Source organism: Antechinus flavipes, chromosome 3 (genome assembly GCF_016432865.1).
Source record: "Antechinus flavipes isolate AdamAnt ecotype Samford, QLD, Australia chromosome 3, AdamAnt_v2, whole genome shotgun sequence".
Lineage (NCBI taxonomy): Eukaryota > Metazoa > Chordata > Mammalia > Dasyuromorphia > Dasyuridae > Antechinus > Antechinus flavipes.
This window is the reverse complement of record NC_067400.1, coordinates 183164621-183184482: the sequence shown is the minus strand read 5'-3', so window position 1 is coordinate 183184482 and position 19862 is coordinate 183164621. Positions and strand designations below refer to the sequence as shown.

The 19862-nt window shown below is 34.9% G+C and overlaps 1 protein-coding gene across 1 annotated transcript in view; it reads left to right on the top strand.

The window, feature by feature from the left end:
- The first annotated feature begins 1862 nt into the window (after positions 1 to 1862).
- The window catches only part of IL1R2 (interleukin 1 receptor type 2), a 43662-nt gene continuing 25662 nt past the window's right edge, over positions 1863 to 19862 (top strand). Inside the window, exon 1 of the mRNA XM_051984337.1 lies at positions 1863 to 2049. Coding sequence (XP_051840297.1) covers positions 2036 to 2049 — 14 coding nt within the window. The 5' untranslated portion in view covers positions 1863 to 2035. The remainder of the gene's footprint in view (positions 2050 to 19862) is intronic.

Below are 19862 nucleotides of genomic sequence, written 5' to 3'. Positions count from 1 at the left end.
CCTGACTCTTGGCATTCTCACTATCTCCTATGCGTCTCCCTCCTAATATTCTCACTCCTAACTTCTGGTTTCTCTGGCTTCCTTCACAACTCAGCTAAAATCCTATCTTTTGCCCAAAGCCGATTTTTAATCTTAATGCCTTCCTGCTAAGTTATCTCCAATTTGCCCCATATATATCTTGTATCATGAATAGTTGTTTGAATGTTATCTTCCTCTTTAGAATGTAAGTCTTCAGAGGATAAAGACTGTTTTTGTTTTTCTTAAAAGATATTTATTGACTGATCAAATATCAGTGCTTCAATTATGGAATAAGGGAGTTGGTCTAAAAAACTCTTAAGATGTTTTCCTGCTTTAAGATTCTATAGTTTTATGATTTTTCTCATTGTGTGATGTCTTATTTGATTGGAACTGAATATTAGAAATTACAATTCTCTCAAGTTGGCAAAGGAATGAGGTATGGTAGAATGTAGAATTCTTAGGATTCCAGCATCAAAAATTTGGATTTAGTGCAGAACTTAAAGCTCTTTGAATCTAATCCTTTCATTTTATAGATGAGGAAACTGAGGCATAGAAAAGGGAAGATTAATAAATCAAGTAGACCTTCATTAAATTTACAAGAATGAACTAAGAGTTCATTAAGTTTTTTACCTCCCTTTTTGCAAATAATATATATTCAATAAATACATCCAAAGCTAGTAAGTGTCTAAGGCCATATTTGAACTCAAGTTTTCCTGATTCCAGTTCTAGCCCTCCATCTACCATGTCACTTAGCTGCCTACGCTATCTATTCCAACCCTCCCCCTCTTCCCATTTTAAAGAGAGAAAAATTAAGAAATGTTTGAATTCAGGGACTCTGACTCAAAAATGAGTGTGCTTTTCCCAATAGTATACTACTTCTTATACTGATGTGCTAGGGCCAAGTTTTAGTTTTTATAATTTACTAGCATTGGATTTTGGTTGTTTTGTTGCTGTTTCCATTTATATGATTGCTCTATTTCTATGCTGAATCTGAATTAATTTTTTTTTCCTGGAGCTTGAATGAGATTATACATATTTGCTTCGCAAATATTCAAGGCTTTAAAAATATTAGCTATTAGGGGCAAAATGGGAATATAGAAAGAGTAAGGGACTGGGAATAAGAACATTTGCATTCTCAAGCCTCAGTTTCCGAATCTGTAAAGTAGAAAACACACTACTTAACTCACAGGGTCATTGTGAGAAAAATCATGATGTAAAAGTGAATAAACATTATTACTGTTGGGGAAGTATTGACCATGAATTCTTTCCTTTCATTATCTAGAGATAATACCCTTTCTTATCTTTGACACTATTTTCTCTAGAAAAAACAAAGAACAAAAGGAGCTAAGTGGGAATAATCACCTCATTCAGGACCAGGCAGCAGGACACAGATTAATTGCCTTGTTCATATAGACGTGGCCTGGGACCTCACTTTAAAACTCAGTTTTGGGGCTAGAGCTAGAAAGTCCAATCAAGAAATACTAACAAAACTCAAAAATTCCCCAAACAGAATAAACAGTCTGTTATTAGTAGTCCCTGAACAAAACAAACCCATTATAACCTTCTGGTGAAATCCCCTTGGAGACCTAATATTTCAGTGACTAAACATCCCATCCATCCTGATAATTCAGAGTTTACTGAAATACCACCTCTATCATGTGGAACTATGCAATATGTAGCTATACACACACACTCACAGAAGGACTTAAGCAAAAGTTTCCAGTCACTTCCCTATCTGGGAGGGCAGAGAACACAAACATCCAATAGGGTTGGAGAGGCGCTCCTTTGAGGAGGAGGAAAAAGGTGTGTCAGCACAGTCAGTTTTGGGGCTGACACAAACCCGATTGGGAAACCAAAGAGTGTGTGTATGTGTGTGTGTGTTGTGTGTGTGTGTATGGCAGGGGGTGGGATGAGGTAGGAGCCTATAAATGTACTGTCACAAGAGCTAAACCATTAAGCTGAAGGGAAAAATCCTTGCCTGCAGCCTCCTGTTCACAATCAGGGACAAAATAAAAGAATGCAGAACCACAGGTAAGGAGCTTTGAAGATAAAAATGGAGGAGGTGGCAGAGAAATAGATACTATTTCCATCAAAAGGACAATAATATCTTTATGGGGCAGGGCAAGAAGTGAACAGCTAAGCATATTAGAATCTTTACTTCTCTCATCTCAGAGTATTTATCTTTAAAGAGTTCATGGACTTATCTAAATGTAGGTGAGTCTATTTTTTTTTTTAATTACCTTATTTCAGAAAAATTGAGGGATAGTTGAGATTTGCTTAGAGGATTTCCACCCTTTGGTGACCCATTCACTTTTATGTGTTTTATCCTATTCTTCTAGGATGTGTTCTTTCTAAGTTATGGGTGGCATAATAAGCAGAACCTTGGAGAAGAGGAGGAATAGGACACAAATAGGACTTCTTCTGTCACTAACAACATGACCTTGAAAAAAACTATTTTACTTTCTTAAGCCCTACTTTCCTCATTTGTAAAATGGAAATATCAGTGTCTATTCTACCCAATCCATAGGGTTGTTGCGAAGGTCAAATGAAGTGATGTATATCAAATAACTTTGTTAATTGTGAAGTTTCACAGATATTATTTTATAACAAATATAATAAAACATACTAAATATAGTACAATAAATATAATAAAATATCACAATTATAAATTTAATAAAATAATGCAATGAAATACTATGCAATAATAAATATAATAAAATTATACTTCATTATAATAAATATTATTATGTTATAATTAATAGGATAAAATATTATAATTTTTAAAGACACCCCTTCAAACACCCTCACCCCTGGGCTTCCTATTGCTGTATCTATTGAGCTAGAAGAAAGAATACTACACTTGGCCTTAGATGTGAGTTCTGAATCTCTCACTAACTTTATTAGTCAAAGTTGGGTCACATCAGTTCTTTGAGTCTTAGTTCCCCTCATCAGTGCAATGAAGATTTTGGACTAGATGATCTCTGATAGCCTTTTCCATTTTAACATTCTGTGATTTATTCTTTTTTTTTTTTTTTTCTTTTTGGTAGCATAGCTGCATGATTACTCCTTTCCCAACCCCTCCCAGCCAGTTTTTCACTTAAATTTGATTTTTTAAGTTCTTATTTCCTATTCTTTTGGGTTTTTGATAGATAACTAATTTATGCAAATTAATAATTTACCTATCCCAAGTACCATGATGGTGTTTGGAGCTTAAGCCTTAATTAAAGGGAGTAGGAATTTTAGTAGGTAAGAGCTCTATGTGTCCTTATCATCCTTTTCCAAAGCACATTATGTGAGGATTACCCCATACTTTCCTTCCCCCAGGGCCAAACTGGCTTTCCTATCAGTTGTTTTCCTGCAGTTATTTACTTTTCCTTCTCCTTTGTAACTGAAGAAATAAAAAAAAAATTGACCTGCCTAAAAACATGGAACTGCAAATCAGTTTTTTAACTTTCTGTCTAGTTCTCTCTTAAATAATTTTGTTTGCTTATTGCTGTTTAGAAATATATGCATATGGACTTAAATTAAATTAAATTAACTTAAATAAATACTTAACTAGAGGAGAATATAGTAGTGACTCTTTCTCTTGCTATATATATATTAAGAAGATAAAACTTGTGTATAATTTATAATGTATAGTGTCTCATAAGCATGCTAATCAAAGAGCAGTTGGTAGTGTAGTAGAAGAGAGTGCCAGACATGAAGACTTGAGTTTGAATCTGACCTCAAACACTTACTTGCTCTGTGACACTGGCTAAGTCATTTGTCTCTTTTTAACTCAGTTTCCTCTTCTATAAAATCAGCTGGAGAAGAAAATGGCAAAGCACTCTAGTGCTTTTGCCAAGAAAACCCCAAAAGAGATCACATAGAGTTGGAAATGACAACAAGAAGCATGCTAATCATAGTACATTGTGAAGAAGTCGTGTTTTGTTTTATTTTAAAAGAAGTTAGGGGACATAATGAAATAATATTCTAAGGCTAGCACTGAATCTAAGGAAATTGTAAATAAACTATTGTCTTTTGCTTACACAGACTTTTTCACCAGTCTTCTCTTCTTCCCTTAGCTCTTTTTTTTTCAGTGTACTCAAGCTCTTTCCTTCTTTCTGGCTCTCAAAGCCTATATCCTGTACACCAAAGTATAACTGATAACATCTTGACAGAATCAAATTATCAAAGGGCAAACATTGGCAAGAAGCTAAAGTTCATCCAGATCATAGAATTAGATCACAGAATAATAAGATTTAGGGTTGAAAGGGACCTCAGCAGCCATCTAGGAAAGTCGTCTCATTTTCAAATGAGGAAACAGGTCCAGAGAGGTTGGGTGTTTTTGCAGTCATACAATGTAGTAAATTGAAGAACATTGATTGGAGCTGAGGTCCTTTAGATCAAATTCCAATACTCCAATGCACCATACATTGAACTTCAGAACCTAGAAAGATTAAAAAAAAAAAAACAAAAACATAGCCCATTAAAACCAGCAGAGAGACCTTCCAATTCTTTCCCCCTTCTTTTTTTTTTTTTTTTAAATTATCACAGATGAGATATTAAGAGACTTATTCAGGTTGCAAGTCAGTTAATGAGAGAGCCACTACTTTTCAAGCTCCACAACTTCCTTTTGGTTAAATACCATCCTTTACTACTGACACATTAGTCTGAATGAAAGCATTGGGGATTTAGGAATTTTCATGCTTTATGTGTGTGCCTATTTATGCATTTATTTTCAGTATTATGTATAATTACATTTGTGAATCAATGTGTATTTTTAGCTGTATTGATTAGCCTTCCAGTAGTGAATCTTTCATCTTACAAATCTCTGACCTTTCCTTGCTGAGTTTCAGTTTTCTTATCTGTGAAATGGGGGAAATTGTTCAAAATAATGTTTAAATTCTTTCCAAGGCTAACATTCCATGATTTTTTTTGGGAAATAATGATGTTTAGTCTGGAAAAAGAAACTTAAAGGGACATAAACCAGTTTATCTTCTGAGGATCATGTGAGCTAAGGATAGTGAGACTCATCACACAAATATATTAGATGCTTCAAATAGCACGAAGGCAACTGAGATCTTGAAGACACAAAATCTGACAGGATCTATCATGCAGGAAAAACTTTGAATGTGATTTCAATAAAAGATCATGTCTTCTGAAGACCAAATCTATGTCAGACATGATGGCCCATGACACTCTCTTGGGGAAGCTGAGGTTTTGAGCTAAGGAATTCTGAGATGTAATAGGTCAAAAATCTGATTAAGTAGCCACACTTGGTCTAATACCAATATAGTGAGCCTCTGAAAGCTGGAAGGAAATATGGTAAAGGCTGTCAAGAGGGGCATAGTGAGTTAGGTTGGAAATTGAACATGACAATCAATAGTGGAAGCAGGTGTATATGAGTGGTTGTTTATTATCTTGGGTAATATAGGTAGTCTCAATCTCAAAAAAATAAAAAAGCCAGATCTGGTAAATACAGAAGTTTATCACTGATATTTGGACTATTTGGTAAATTCTTTGGCCATCTCAATGAGGGAAATATATAGAATGACGCTCAGTCTTTCATGGGCCTCTTTCTTCTACTCATGCAGTGTGGCAGAAAAGAGACCTGTGGAAGGAAGGAAATAAACATTTATTAGGTGCCTACTATGCTAAGCTCTTTCTAAATATAATCTCATTTGAACTTCACAATCCTTGGAAGTAAGTGTTATTATGTCCTAATTTAATAATGGGAAACTGAGGCAGATTGTGGTTCAATGATAATGTCTATCACATAGTAAGCACTTAATAAAGATTGATTGATTGATCAACTTGCCCAGGGCCACACAACTAGTAAGTGTCTGAGGAATAGATTCAGGTCTTTCTGATTCCAGATCCTGTCGCTCTATCTGTGGTGCCACCAAGCTGCTCATAGAGGATCTGAATTAATCTTGACATTCTCAATTAATCTTGACAAAAGAGAGAAAAGGAAGTTGCAGTTAAAGATCTAAAAAAGAAGGAAAAAATGCACCATAAAAGAATGGCTCGAGTACTTCTTGGAGAGGTACCTAAAGGAGTTGATCTATATCTTGCCAATGGACCCAGGTATCTATGGAGAAGAGAGTGAGGCTGGTGACTTTGCATAGTCCTCTATCACTTAAATCTAATTCACTTGCAAGTCATGACATATCCTTCCTGATATTATGGTTGAAGAACAACAACAATTACAACAACAAAGTAGTTGACAGTAGTTGACAGAATTGGTTTGATTGTATGCCCCAAGATAACAAGGAGAGATACAATAAACATATGAAACTATTTGAAAGACTAGGATGTAGGATGTTTTGTATTAACAATTAACCTGGGACAAGTGGATGTAAAGTATGAGAAGGTTGACCAGAAAAAAAAAGTGGAATAGAAATTTGGTTTCCCCTCTTTCCTGGCCACAACTTGTTCTAGGTGTTCATTTCCTAGGACCTTTCCTTCCTAATTTAGTTATCTTCAAGCTTTCCAAGTCTCTTTCCTTAGGATTGGCCCAGGCCTTGCCACTACTTTAGGATTCTCCTTTATCTCCAAATAAAAATTCATTCTCATATCCTTATTACCCTCCTCAAGTCCAATCTTCTTGGACTTTCTAGGATGACACAATTAAACATTAGTTGGTTGTTGTCCTTTGTTTTTGAAGAGGACCAAAATGACATCAGTATGTTAGATGGCAATGTCTTCTGATTTGTGTGTAAATTGGATTTAAGTAGAGTTGCTCAAAGTTGTTGGTCTCACTTTCTCTTTCAGAGTCATCACTGTCCAGTGGCAGAACAGAGTCAATATGACCAGTGATGACTCAAGATGCAGTGGATGACCTTGGCGTCTTTGATAATCTAATTTCTAAGCACTCCATAGCATTTGTTTCAGCTGCCTTCATGACTGGTGGAACAAATTGTTCTCATCTGCATTACACCAAGGGAAGTCTTCATATGCTTGGGGTAGACACCCCTCTAACTCACTGTACGGTTTAAGATCCCTTGGTTATCCTCAATCTGGTTTAGCCCAACTGCTGAAATAGTTTACTGGGGGCATACTACAGCTTCTTGGAGCCACAGGTGAGAGTTAGATGGATTAGTGGACACTAATGGTGGCAAACAGCCCCTCACTTCAGAGGTAGTAGTTTTCCCTGAACACACCCTACACACCAACTAAAAACTAAATGATTTATGACAAAAAATGAATTAAAAAATACATGTATTAAGTATTTACTATATACAAAGCACTGGATATACAAACAGAAAAGTCAGTCAATGAACTCACATTCTATTGTGGAAGATTATACACACACACACATACACACACACACACACATATATATGCGGTTTTAGCTGCAAGTCAGACAGAAAAGTCCCATGGTCTTTAGGATACTGCAGCAAAGCAGATGGCAACATATTTATTTTAATCTCAAGTGGCACAGTTAATAAAGTGCTGGACCTGGAGTTAGGAAGACTATCTTCCTGAGTTCAAAAATCACCTCAATCCCTTATTAATTTGTGATGCTAGGCAAATCCTTTAACCCTGTTTGCCTCAGTTTCCTCATCTGTAAAATGAGCTGGAAAAGGAAGTATCTCTGCCAAAAAAAACCCAAATGGGATCACAGAAACTCGGATGCAATTGAAAAAAATGGCTCAACAACAACTGTCATTAATAGAAGAATATGTTTCTGATTTTGAACCATTTAATAGGGAACATTGTTTTCTGGATCTTTATTAGATACTGTTGCTGAGATGATGGGGTTTCCAATGCTCATATATATCAATGGAAAAAGAGAGAAAGAGATACAGAGACAGAGACATAAAGAGAGAGAGCTTGAGAGAAAGACAGAGAAAGTCATGAATGATTTTAGAAGAAAGAAACTGGGTTTCTAAAGAGAATGCAACTTTGTTTTCCAACCCAGATTCTAGTGGTAAAAGTTTTATACTAGATAGGTTGGAATAATAAAAAAGGCGGATAGGTGGCCTTTTTGATTATTTCCAACTGATCCTGTATGTAACTTGTTTATACATAAATTGTTTGCCTATTGTCTCTTCCATTAGACCCAGGGTATGGAGTTAGGAAGATCCGAATTAAAATTCAACCTCAGATACTTACTAATTATATCATCCTGGGGAATTCATTTAACCTCTGACTACCTCAATTATATTTGTAAAGTAAAGATAATAATGTACCTACCTTCTAAAGTTGTTATGAGAATAAAATGATATAGTATTTGTAAATTGCTTTGCAAAACTCAAAGGACTATATAAATATTAGTTATTATTAAGCACATTTAAAAAAATAACAATTTCATTAAATTCAACTGTTTTTCTCCAATATTCAAATCTTGCCTGAGATACTAATTTGCTGTGTGATCCCAGACAAATAATTTAAACTCTCTTCTTTGTTAAAATGAGGAATTTTGAACTCAAATAATTTCCAAAGTTCCCTCTGGCTTTTATGAATCTATTTATGAATTTATGAGCCTATCCCTGTACTGATGATGCAGGTTTTTAGGCAATCTAGCCCAGGTTGGGTTGCCATGAAGAGAAGGAAAAGAGTATGAAAACATGAGGAGAAGCTGTGCTCTCTAATTTTTAGATTAGCTGTGCTAAGATTTTTAGTTCTTGGTTCTGGACCTCAAGAATATATAACAAAAAGTTCTGACATAGGAACTGATATTTTTGAGAAGTGAAATTCTATGAAGGCAGGAAGGAAATCCAAAATAGAAGCAGGGAAGACTGAATGACTCCAAGATGGTGGTGATTTAACAGCTATGAGGTTATGTTTTATAGCATAATTATTTCCGAATTCCTCCACTAGTCTTATAGAAAGTAGCATTCTTGCTGTTTATAGGCCTAAGAAAGCTTACCTCTTCTCCAATGGATTGGAGTGTCTTCCAAAACACTGATGGAGGATTTGAACTCAGCTTTTTCTGACTTTACAGCTTAGTTTACATGATTCTTGATCCTTGTATCATCCCATCCCATAAACTGCATTTGGAGAGTTATCATCCCTGGTGTCTTTCACGACCTCCCTATATGTGTGTGTGGTACTGGAGTAAAGAGATTAGAAGTTGTGAGATAGGTTTTAATACTTCAAGGGGTTTCACATACAGAAAGAAGTAGGTCTATCTTGTACTCTTTTACAGGATAAAACAAAAGTCAGAATCACAGCTCACAGAACTCTTAACTACATTCTTAAGAAACCAATGGAATCTTGGCTGGGAGTTTCCCCAAACTGGTTTGTCCTGTGTTCCTCAGCCCCAGTTAGTCCTGATATCCACACCTAACTCCTACACATGGCAAAAAAAATGTTGAATAGAAAATACAAGGAAGCTAATCTAGGTCCAAGATAAGGAAAAAGTATGGAATCATCAATAATCCTTGTATCAATTGTTGTTCTTATGACTTTCAAAGTGGTTTGTTTTTTACCTTGTTAATTGTCTAAATTATTTTCCTATTTCTGTTCAATTCATTCTTCTTCATTTTATAAAAGCCCTCAAAATTATTCATTTTTATAATGTTGATATTATAAAAAGAAATAGAAAAAAGAAAAGAGGAAAAGATACTTTAGATACAAAGATATTTATAGCAACTTTTTGCAGGGATGAGAAAATGGAAACTAAGGGAATGCCCAATGGTTAAGGAACAGCTGAATAAATTATAGCACATACATATTGAGATGAAGTACTATTATGGTATAAGAAATGAGGAAATAGATGATTTCAAAAAAATGTGGAAGGACATATAAACTGACACAGAATAAAGTAAATAGAATCACAAGAACAATTTATAACATCAACTTTGTATCCTGAAATAAATCATTTTTCCTCAATAGTAACATGAAAGGGTTGGACTAGATGATTTCTAAGCTCAAACATTTTGTGATATGCTGTTTTTCTGGCTCAGGCACACAGTCATGCCTGCCTCTGATGCTGCCTCTTGTTCTAGTTTCCAAAAAGAAACTGCCCTTGCAAACAAGTGATCCTGACTCACTTTCTATCAGAGAAGATCTGGATACATATTTGCTCATACTATCAATCCAAATTTTTTTTGTTTTTTTGTTACTAGCAGGCAACAGAGAGTTTGTGTACTCTACAAAGAACATTTATGACATTGTATGTCTGAAATTCATCTAATATCAACTGTATGGTGGTAAAGCTTCATGTTTCTATATATTTTTCTGAGACTGGACTCACTGAGTATCTGGATAGAATTAACTTTTTTTCTGAAGAAATAAGAATAATTTTCAAGAAGATTCTTTTTAAAATTATTATAGCTTTTTATTGACAGAACATATGCATGAGTAATTTTTCAACATTGTCCCTTTTCCCTTCCCTCCCTTCACCTCCTCCCCTAGATGGCAGGCAGTCTTATACATGTTAAACATGTTAAAGTATATCTTAAATACAATATATATGTACATATCTGTACAGTTCTCTTATTGCACAAGAAAAATCGGATTCAGAAGGTAAAAATAATATGGGAAGAAAAACAAAAATGCAAGTAGTCCACATTCATTTCCCAGTGTTCTTTCTCTGGGTGTAGCTGATTCTGTCCATCATTGATCCACTTCCATCAGAATATATTCTCATATAATATTGTTGTTGAAATGTATAATGATCTCCTGGTTCTGCTCATTTCACTTAGCATCAGTTCATGTAAGTTCCTCTGATGATTCTAATTCAATTCAGTCAAACAACTTCCAACCCTGACCTGTACTTCCAAGCAGTGAACTCTCTTATAGCAGCTAGGTGGTGCAGTCAGTCATTTAATATCTACAGTTATCTCTTCCACACCACAGAAGTTAGGCATATGGTGCCCCTGTGATTTGGAAAATCTGAGTAAAATGTCCTCCCTTTGTACCAGAGAAAAAGTTTGAATTTTTTCTTTTATGGGATGTTTATCTTATCTTATTGTAAAATGTGGGTACCTTTATAGTATTTAAAGATTACATATATATATATATATATATAAAGATAAAATATATATATAGTTTCTAAACTTTTCTGTGTGGCTTGCTGGCTTCTTCCACAAAACTCCCCCCAAATTCTCATTTAACTTTTTATGATAATATGTGATATATTAAATCTTTGATGGGGAATATTATGATGTGGAAAGGATAACTTTATTAAAGGCCTATTATGTGCTAGATCATGTGTTAAGTACTAGGGATATAAAAAGGGGCAAAACAGCAATGGATAGAATGCTGACAGTGAAGTCAGGAAAATCTGAGTTTAGATGTGATCCTAGACACTAATTCAGGATATGGACAAGTTGCTTAACTTCTGTCTGCCTCAGTTTCTTCATCTGTGAAATACCTGAGTTCTGAGTTTCAAATGAGATAACACTTCCAAAACACTTAAAACACTTACGTGCTTGGCACATAGTAGATATTTAATAAATGAATGTTCCCATTTGTCTTCTCATAGGGCTTTAAAAATCTGTGGAGTTTTATGAAAATTTATTTCAAAATATCTTTTTTAAATGTAAAATTCTTTTTTTTAAATTTTTAAATAATTATAACTTTTTATTGACAGTACATATGCATGAGTAATTTTTTACAACATTATCCCTTGCATTCACTTCTGTTCTGATTTTTCCCTTCCCTCCCTCCACCCCTCCCCTAGATAGCAAGCAGACTTATTTATGTTAAATATGTTATAGTTAAATGTAAAATTCTTAAAAATTAATTTTCTCTATTATAGGCAATTATTCCCCCCCTTTCCATCTCCCTACATGTACTGAAAATAAAGAGAAAAAAATAAAACAAAAAAACCAAATAAGTATAGTCAAGTATGATATATCTCTACATTGATGATATTCAAAATTGAAAATTTTTTTGTACATTAGTCCAATGTAGAGGGCCACAGATGGTGGGGGAACTCTCCAACCCAGCCAGGGAACCTGCTGACAGTGTCTGGTTTGGCTCTCCATCCCCTTTGGGGCGGCTCATCTTTCCTGAGAAGTCAATGGTCATAAAACTTGTACTTGAAGTAGAGATACTTGTAGCAAGGAGACTTCTACACAACAATAACAAGTTGCTAATGTGGCTCCACATATACATCCTAGTACAGTTAGCCCATGCACAATGTGCTATAGTGATGTAAGTATACTAGGGTATTTAAGGCTGAGAGAACTTAAAATAAATGAACTCCATGTTTGACCAGTATGTGAGTTCCACCTCTTCACTCCTCACCTATGATCAATAACTTGGGCTGGTACTGAGATCCTATAGTGAGCTACAATCCAAAATACATTTTACATTATTTTGGCACTGACTTTTCTTTTCAGAAATCTTCAGAGTTTATGTTTGAAATATTTTAAAAATAGAATCACAAAGGGATTACTTTGTATAAATGAAATGATAAGTTTGGACTTTGAATAACTTATTTTAGAACTTTCAGGTGATACTTATAGTCCTAGAAAGAGACAGCAGGGACTTGGAACCAAGATGATTTAAGTTTAAATCCATCTCAGACCCTGAAAATCACTTAAGCTCTAGTGATGCTCAATTTCTCCATCTAGAAAATGGGAACAATAATAGTATCTACTTCAAAAGATTGTTATGAACATCAAATGAAATAATGTTATACAGAATGCTATATAAATGTGAGCTATTATTATGAGATGGTGTTAGACCCTAAAACAAAGTTATCAATTTACTTAATTTTTCTTTTTCGGAAAACTGGGCTTCTTAAGAATAATATATTTATCTACTTTAATTGTGTCCTGTCGTATATTAAACAAAAATTACTGAGTGGGGGCTTTTTTTTAAAGAGAATCTGAATTTATTATAATTCTTATGGGTTACTTTTGGCACTATGATTTATTCCATCATTTGGAAGATTATTTTCAAGTAACATAATGTTACTACTAGCAGAAAGCATAGGCAGAACCCAAGGGAAAGAGGAAGGATAGTAGTGTGAGGAATTTGGAAGAGTAGCCAGAAATTTTAAAAAATTCTCTATGATCAGATCTCAGTCCTGGTCATTTCACTTCCCAGTAGATGAAATGCCTCCATGCCATTCATCCTACACTGGAGCCTTTTTTACCTCCATTTATAATTGTGGCCCAAGGGTCTGATGGCAATCCTTAGTTTAACCCAGTCTATTCTAACTATTTCTCAATCATTTCTATAAAATATTCTGTTAAGTGTCCCAATTCCTTCTTTTCTATTTCCTTCCTTTTCTTTCAAACTCTTATCTTCCCTCTCCTCTAAATTCAAAGCCAGGGAATTTTAAGAGTTTATCAATCTCTGCTCAATTGCTCTCTTTTCAATGTCAACTTAGTTTCTAAATTCATACTGAATAAATTCCCTTTAAGAAATTATGTTGGGGAAATAGCCTTTTTAGAATGAATTTGCATAACCCTAATTCCCTTTTCCTCTGTGCTTGACACAATGACTCACCATTTCCCAGAGACCCTACTTACAATTTTATTCTGAGATTCTGAGTAATGAAATCTTTACTATCCTGCTTTTGTGGTTCATTTATCTGAAGCCACTTCCTGGAAAGTTCACAATAGGGCAAATATTTCTCTAAAATTTATGGTAACAAAACCAAAACCATTTTTCTCCTGAGGACCAATTGAAGAATGAAAAAGATTTTCAAAAAATCATCCTTTCCAAAATTTTAGGTTTTTCCTTTTCTTCCCTTAGAACAAAGTCTTGTTTTCTAGACTTCTTTTTTTTTTAAATCAGGAAGTATAATTATAGAAATGCAACTTGATTTACATTCTCTAAAATTGTGAGGGGTGAGTTCAGTGTTAAAACACTGAAGGTTTAATTAATCTTTAAAAGTTAAATTAACCCAGCCTACTCTATTCATTTTATAGATCAGGAAACCAAGCCCAAAGAAAGGGTAAATGATTTGTTTAAGGCTATTAATAATTAGACTATGTAATACAATGAAAAGAATGCTAGATTTGTAATTAGGAAGATCTGAGTTCAAATTCTACCTCAAATATTCCCCTCAGTTATGAAATTTTGGCTAAGTCACTGAACCTTTTTCCTTATCTATGAAGTCATGATAATAATAGCACCTGCATCACAGAATTGTTGGTGATTAAATGAAACAGCATATGGAGGGTTTCTGAGGTTCCTTCTAACTCTATATCTGTTGATTGTAATGGAATAACTAAATATCAGACCTAGAATCAAGAAGATGCATCTATATGATCCTGAGCAAGTCACTGAACCCTGTCTGCTGCAGTTTCCTAATCTGTAAAATAACTTGGAGAAGGTAATAACAAATGACTACCCTGGTACCTTTGCAAAAACAAACAAACAAACAAACAAACAAACAAACAAACAAAAAAAAACAAATGGAGTCATGAGGAGTTGGACATGAATGATCAACAATATGACTTTAATTATGTTGTTAGAGAGTAAGGGGACTTGAGCTAACTCCTTTGTTTCACAAACTGGAAATTTGGATTGAGGAGAGGTTGAAATGATTGAAGTGAGGTAATGAGAAAAAAGGAGGTAGATTAACTCTTTCCTGAGCTCTGCCTCAGAGCTTTTGCTGCCCCAAGTGAAAACCGGGCTAAATACTTCCTTTGCATGGACAGTAATATTTGCTTATACTCTACTGTAAAGTTCTTCATGGTGGAAATACATTTTAGACTCCATCTCTGCACTTCACTCATTCCAATTTCCAAAATATATTTAATGACTGGGAAATTAAATTCTAAAGAATATGTAATAACATTTTCTACTGATTCTGTGGCCTTTCAGAATCAAAGCCTCTTTATTCATCCATTCAATTCTCACATGTTAAGTACCTACTATGTTCAGATCATTATGATAAGCACAGAGACCAGGGAATTGAAGAATAATTACTTCATAGATATGCTATTTGTCAGGAAAATACAATGAGACTTGGAGTACATGGAAATGAACTTCTTGCCTGACAGGAGGTCTGGTAATTCTAGGAATTAAAGTAGTGATAAGTGGGCTTACTTTTAGAGAATACACAGGATTTGAAAGAGGAAGCGTGGTATAGCAGACAACCAATCTGGGAGTTAGGAGGAGCTGAGTCAAATCTCATCTTTGATATAAACCAATTGTGAGGCCTTGAGCAAATCCCCTAATGTCTGTGACCTCAGCAATCTTCTAAGACGAGAAGGTACAACTTTGCATTGCAGGGGAAGTTTCTTTATCCGAGAGTTCCCTATATCAGTGAAATCACAGATTTAGACTCTATAGATTGAAAAGTGGAAGAGAAGTTGGAGGGCAAAGTTTTTCAGAAATGGAAAAACAAAATAGAGTTGGAAGAGCATATAACAATTAACAATGGAAAAGACAAGTTTCCTAGGGAACTCACAATTAACCAGAACAAAGGGAACATCCCATGAGGTTGGAGTATGTCCTCAGCTAGCAGGCTAAAGTCTAAAAGGTATTTAGTACCATAAAAGAGTTTGTTAGATGTAAGGAGAAAGACACCATGAAGTATGATGAGGAAATGAGAGGAGAGATACCACTGTGGCATAGGGAAGTGGTGAGGAGAAAGATAGCATGTGGCGTCATGACAGGCTATATAATCTAAAAGGGATTCAACAAAGACAGAGTGGGCCATAGACAGATTTATAGGGGAAATATAATCTCAGAGTTTAACATAACTTGGATTTCTGGCTGGACACAGCAAGGTAGGGCTATAAAGTTTAAACTAATCCCCAACAGTGCTTTTCCCTGTTTGGCTCACTGAGTATTTCCATCAATACTTCAGTCTCTCTCTGCCAACCTCTCCCAGATTCTCAGGGCCTCATCAATAGGATCATAACATTATAGAGTCAGAGCTAGAAGGATTCTCGGGGACTATCTAGTCTCTGAGCCAAGAAGTTGAGCCAAGAAAATTCAGTGATATGAAAGTAATGGATGCTCAGGGAAAATAGCCCAGTTTTGTCAGAGCTTAAGCCACAAGAAGGAAAGCAATAAATGGAAGACTAGAAAGGCAAGAAAGTACCAGGTTGCAAAGGGCATTAAATGAAATGTCAGGCTGAGTGTGGACTTATTCTTAGGCAAAAAGAATCTCACTAAAGGTTTTTGTTATTATTTTTTATTAGTATAACTTTTTATTGACAACATATGCATAGGTAATTTTTCAACACTGTCCCTTGCATTCACTTCTGTTCCAACTTTTCCCTTCCTTCCCTCCACTCCCTCCCCTAGATGGCAGGCAGTCTCATACATGTTAAACATGTTAAAGTATATCTTAAGTACAATATATGTGTGCAGATCTGTACAAGATCGGATTCAGAAGGTAAAAATAACCTGGGAAGAAAAACAAACATGCAAGTAGTCCACATTCATTTCCCAGTGTTCTTTCTCTGGGTGTAGCTGATTCTGTCCATCATTGATCAATTGGAACTGAATTGGATCTTCTCATTGTTGAAGAGATCCACTTCCATCAGAATACATCCTCATACAGTATTGTTGTTGAAGTATATAATGATCTCCTGGTTCTGCTCATTTCACTCAGCATCAGTTCATGTAAGTCTCTCCAAGCCTCTCTGTATTCATCCTGCTGGTCATTTCTTACAGAACAACAATATTACATAATATTCATATAGCACAATTTACCCAACCATTCTCCAATTGATGGGCATCCATTCAATTTCCAGTTTCTAGCCACTTCAAACAGGGCTGCTACAAACATTTTGGCACATACAGGTCCCTTTTCTTTCTTTAATATCTCTGTGGGATATAAGCCCAGTAGTAACACTGCTGGATCAAAGAGTATACACAGTTTGATAACTTTTTGAGCATAATTCCAAATTGTTCTCCAGAGTGGTTGGATCTGTTCACAACTCCGCCAACAATGCATCAATGTCCCAGTTTTCCCGCATCCCCTCCAACATTCATCATGATCTTTTCCTGTCATCTTAGCCAATCTGACAGGTGTGTGGCTACTAAAAGTTTTTGAGTAAAAGGGGACACAATCCAACCTGAGCATTCTTCTAGTTCAATATTTGCATGGATTTGGTGTTGTAGAGAGAGTGCGAAATTACAACAAAGAAGATTTGAGTTTGAATCCAGCTTTAGATACTTACTAGCAGTTGTGATTTTAGGTAAATCTCAATCTCTTTGAAAGACAGTTTCATTATCTGTAAAATCAGGATAATAATACCATTCATCTTACAGAATTGTTAGGAGAATCAAATGAGAGAATACATGTAAAATTCTCTGCAAACTAAAAGTACCATATAAATGATTATTACAATTATGACTATTCTGATTACTGTTTGGATGTTTTGATGGAGCCATGAGATTCAAAGACTGTGTATGACTCACAGTATCACTATCTATCTATCACCATATCCCCTTTATTCCAGAAATCTGAGAGCCTATAAACTTAAAAAAATATTAATTTTTTGATAACTATTTCAATATAATTGGTTTTCTTAGTATAGTATAGTGGTATGTTATTTTATGCTTTTAAAAACATTATCCTAAGAAGTATACTACAAGTTTCATTTGGCTAATAAGATGCTCCATGTAATAAAAATGATGGAGAACCTCTTCTCTGTTTATTCAATAACTAACCACCAAGGTGACCCACTTGCTACATCTACTCCATGACTCAAAAGTCAGCTTTTAACACCCTGGTTGGTTCTTTAACTACAGTCATCCAAGGGCTGGGTACTTTTGCATGAATATACCATACCTCTCTTATGTTGCAATTGAGACAATAATCACTCATAACATAGACAGCTGGGAACTCATTGCAGTTTCCTCCACAGTTAGAGTCCTTTGACTCTGATTCCAGGTTTTTAATGATGGGAGTGTCGTTTCATCTATGCAAATATAGCTAACTCATCAATGCCAACAGGCTGAAGACCTTTTTCTCAGCTTTGGTTTTGTTTGTTAATTTGTCTTAGTTTTTGTTTTAAGCTGGAAGTGCAGAGGGCTACTGAGGGTAAACTGATAAATGTTTAACAACAAGTTTTGGGTTTTTTTTGGAAAAAAGTACTTAGGTTTAACCTACATTTTAATAATATTTTTCTTTCTTAAATCTATACTAGTGGTGTTAAAAAGAAATAAGGCCACTAAACCATAGGGACTTGTACAAGTAGGTAGCACACATTAACATTATCTATGATCTATGTTATTTTGTTAAATATTTTCCAATTGCATTTTAATCTGGTTTAGTCTGATAATATTTGATACCTCTGATCTAGACAATTAACAGAACTATACATCAAGCCCTGATTTGTGGCATGTGCCTATTAGTTATAAATGTTGACACTGGAAATTTAACAACATACCTTTGAGAGTCAGTAGGATCTGGCTCTAGCATATCTCTTATTATATAGTAATAAATATTTGTAGATTCCTTGGAATGCCAAGCCTTTTGAGTTTTTGGTAGAACCTGCCAGAGTTGCATGCTTATGTAAACTTTCAAGAATACAGCATTTTTTGATGTACTTGGAAGATAAATGTACAAGTGTGAAGGATGGAATGGAAAGAGGAGAGATTGGAGGGAGAGAGATCATTTAGGAAGTGACTGTGATGTAGTCTAAGGTCTATACTAGACCTTAGATAGATGGAATAATCTATCTAATAATAGACTAGAATAATAGAAAAAACAGATGGAGATATTTAGAGGTAGAATTTACACACTTTAGTAACTGGTTAGATGGAGAAGAGGAGGGAGAGGGAAGAGTCGCTTAGATGGAGAAGAGGAGGGAGAGGGAAGAGTCAAAGATAACACAGGTTTCAAGCTTGGAGGACTAGAAATCCAACTTCCTCACTTGACAGACTAGGAAACTTAAGTCTTAAGAATTCATTTGAATTTAAATTCAGATTTTCTGATGCCAGAACTATGGCATATCCATTGAAGGTAGGTAGCTGATTGCTTTGACTTTTCCATGAATTCAAATCCAGTGAAGGTAGTTATTAGATGCATAATTTGGGTAAATCACTTTACCCTGTTTGCTTCAGTTTCTGCAGCTAGAGAAAGAAATGGCAAATCATTCTGTAATCTTTGCCAAGAAAACCTCAAATGGGGACACAAAGAGTCACACATGACTGAAAAATAACTGAAAAAAGATAATGATTTCAGAGAACAGCCAGTATCTTACTAACTAGAATAGGATGTTTCTCTAAAATAGTTAACTATGTTCATGTTAACAACATGAGGTAACTACAACAAAGTTTAGCTTTCAGAATTCAGCTCTTGCAACACATCCTGTAATACAACAGAATAATTTATTGCCACTGTGACGCATAGCACGAAAGGGGAAAAAAAACATACCTTTTTGTTCCCATGTGAGGTATGAATTAAATCCTGGAGTCTGCTTCTCTCTTGTATGCTATGGTTAATTTTCAGTAAAAGCATTTTTGACTCATAAGAACAGACTGAGTTTACAGAAAGTGCATATTCACTCAAAATTAGCATTGGTTGGGAAGGACACCAATTTATCTAAATTCAATTAAGCAAAAATAAATATTAAATACCTGTTGTGGACAAAACACTAAACCAGGAGCTGGGATTAAAAAGATAGTATGAAAAATTGTCTTGGTCCTCAAAGAATATACTTTCTAAGGAAAATTAACTGTTCAAGATAGCAATAAGGGAGATGAATTTTCATTAGCAAGCAAAAAGAAACAAAGTGATTTGTGTTTACCACTGTGAGTTTGAATGATTTTTATTTAAAGAAATGGAGTTCTTGTTTCTATCTTTTTGTTGATCTGTCTATCCATTCATCTGTCTTTCTATTTGTCTATATGGGATTCTAGTTGAGAAAACTTAATACTATTAATGCAGATTGGCACTTTATTTTCAACTTACAAGTGTTAAAGAGTTAGCTAGAGCAGAAATTACTGAGAAGTTAATGAGTTGTCCAGGGTCAGAC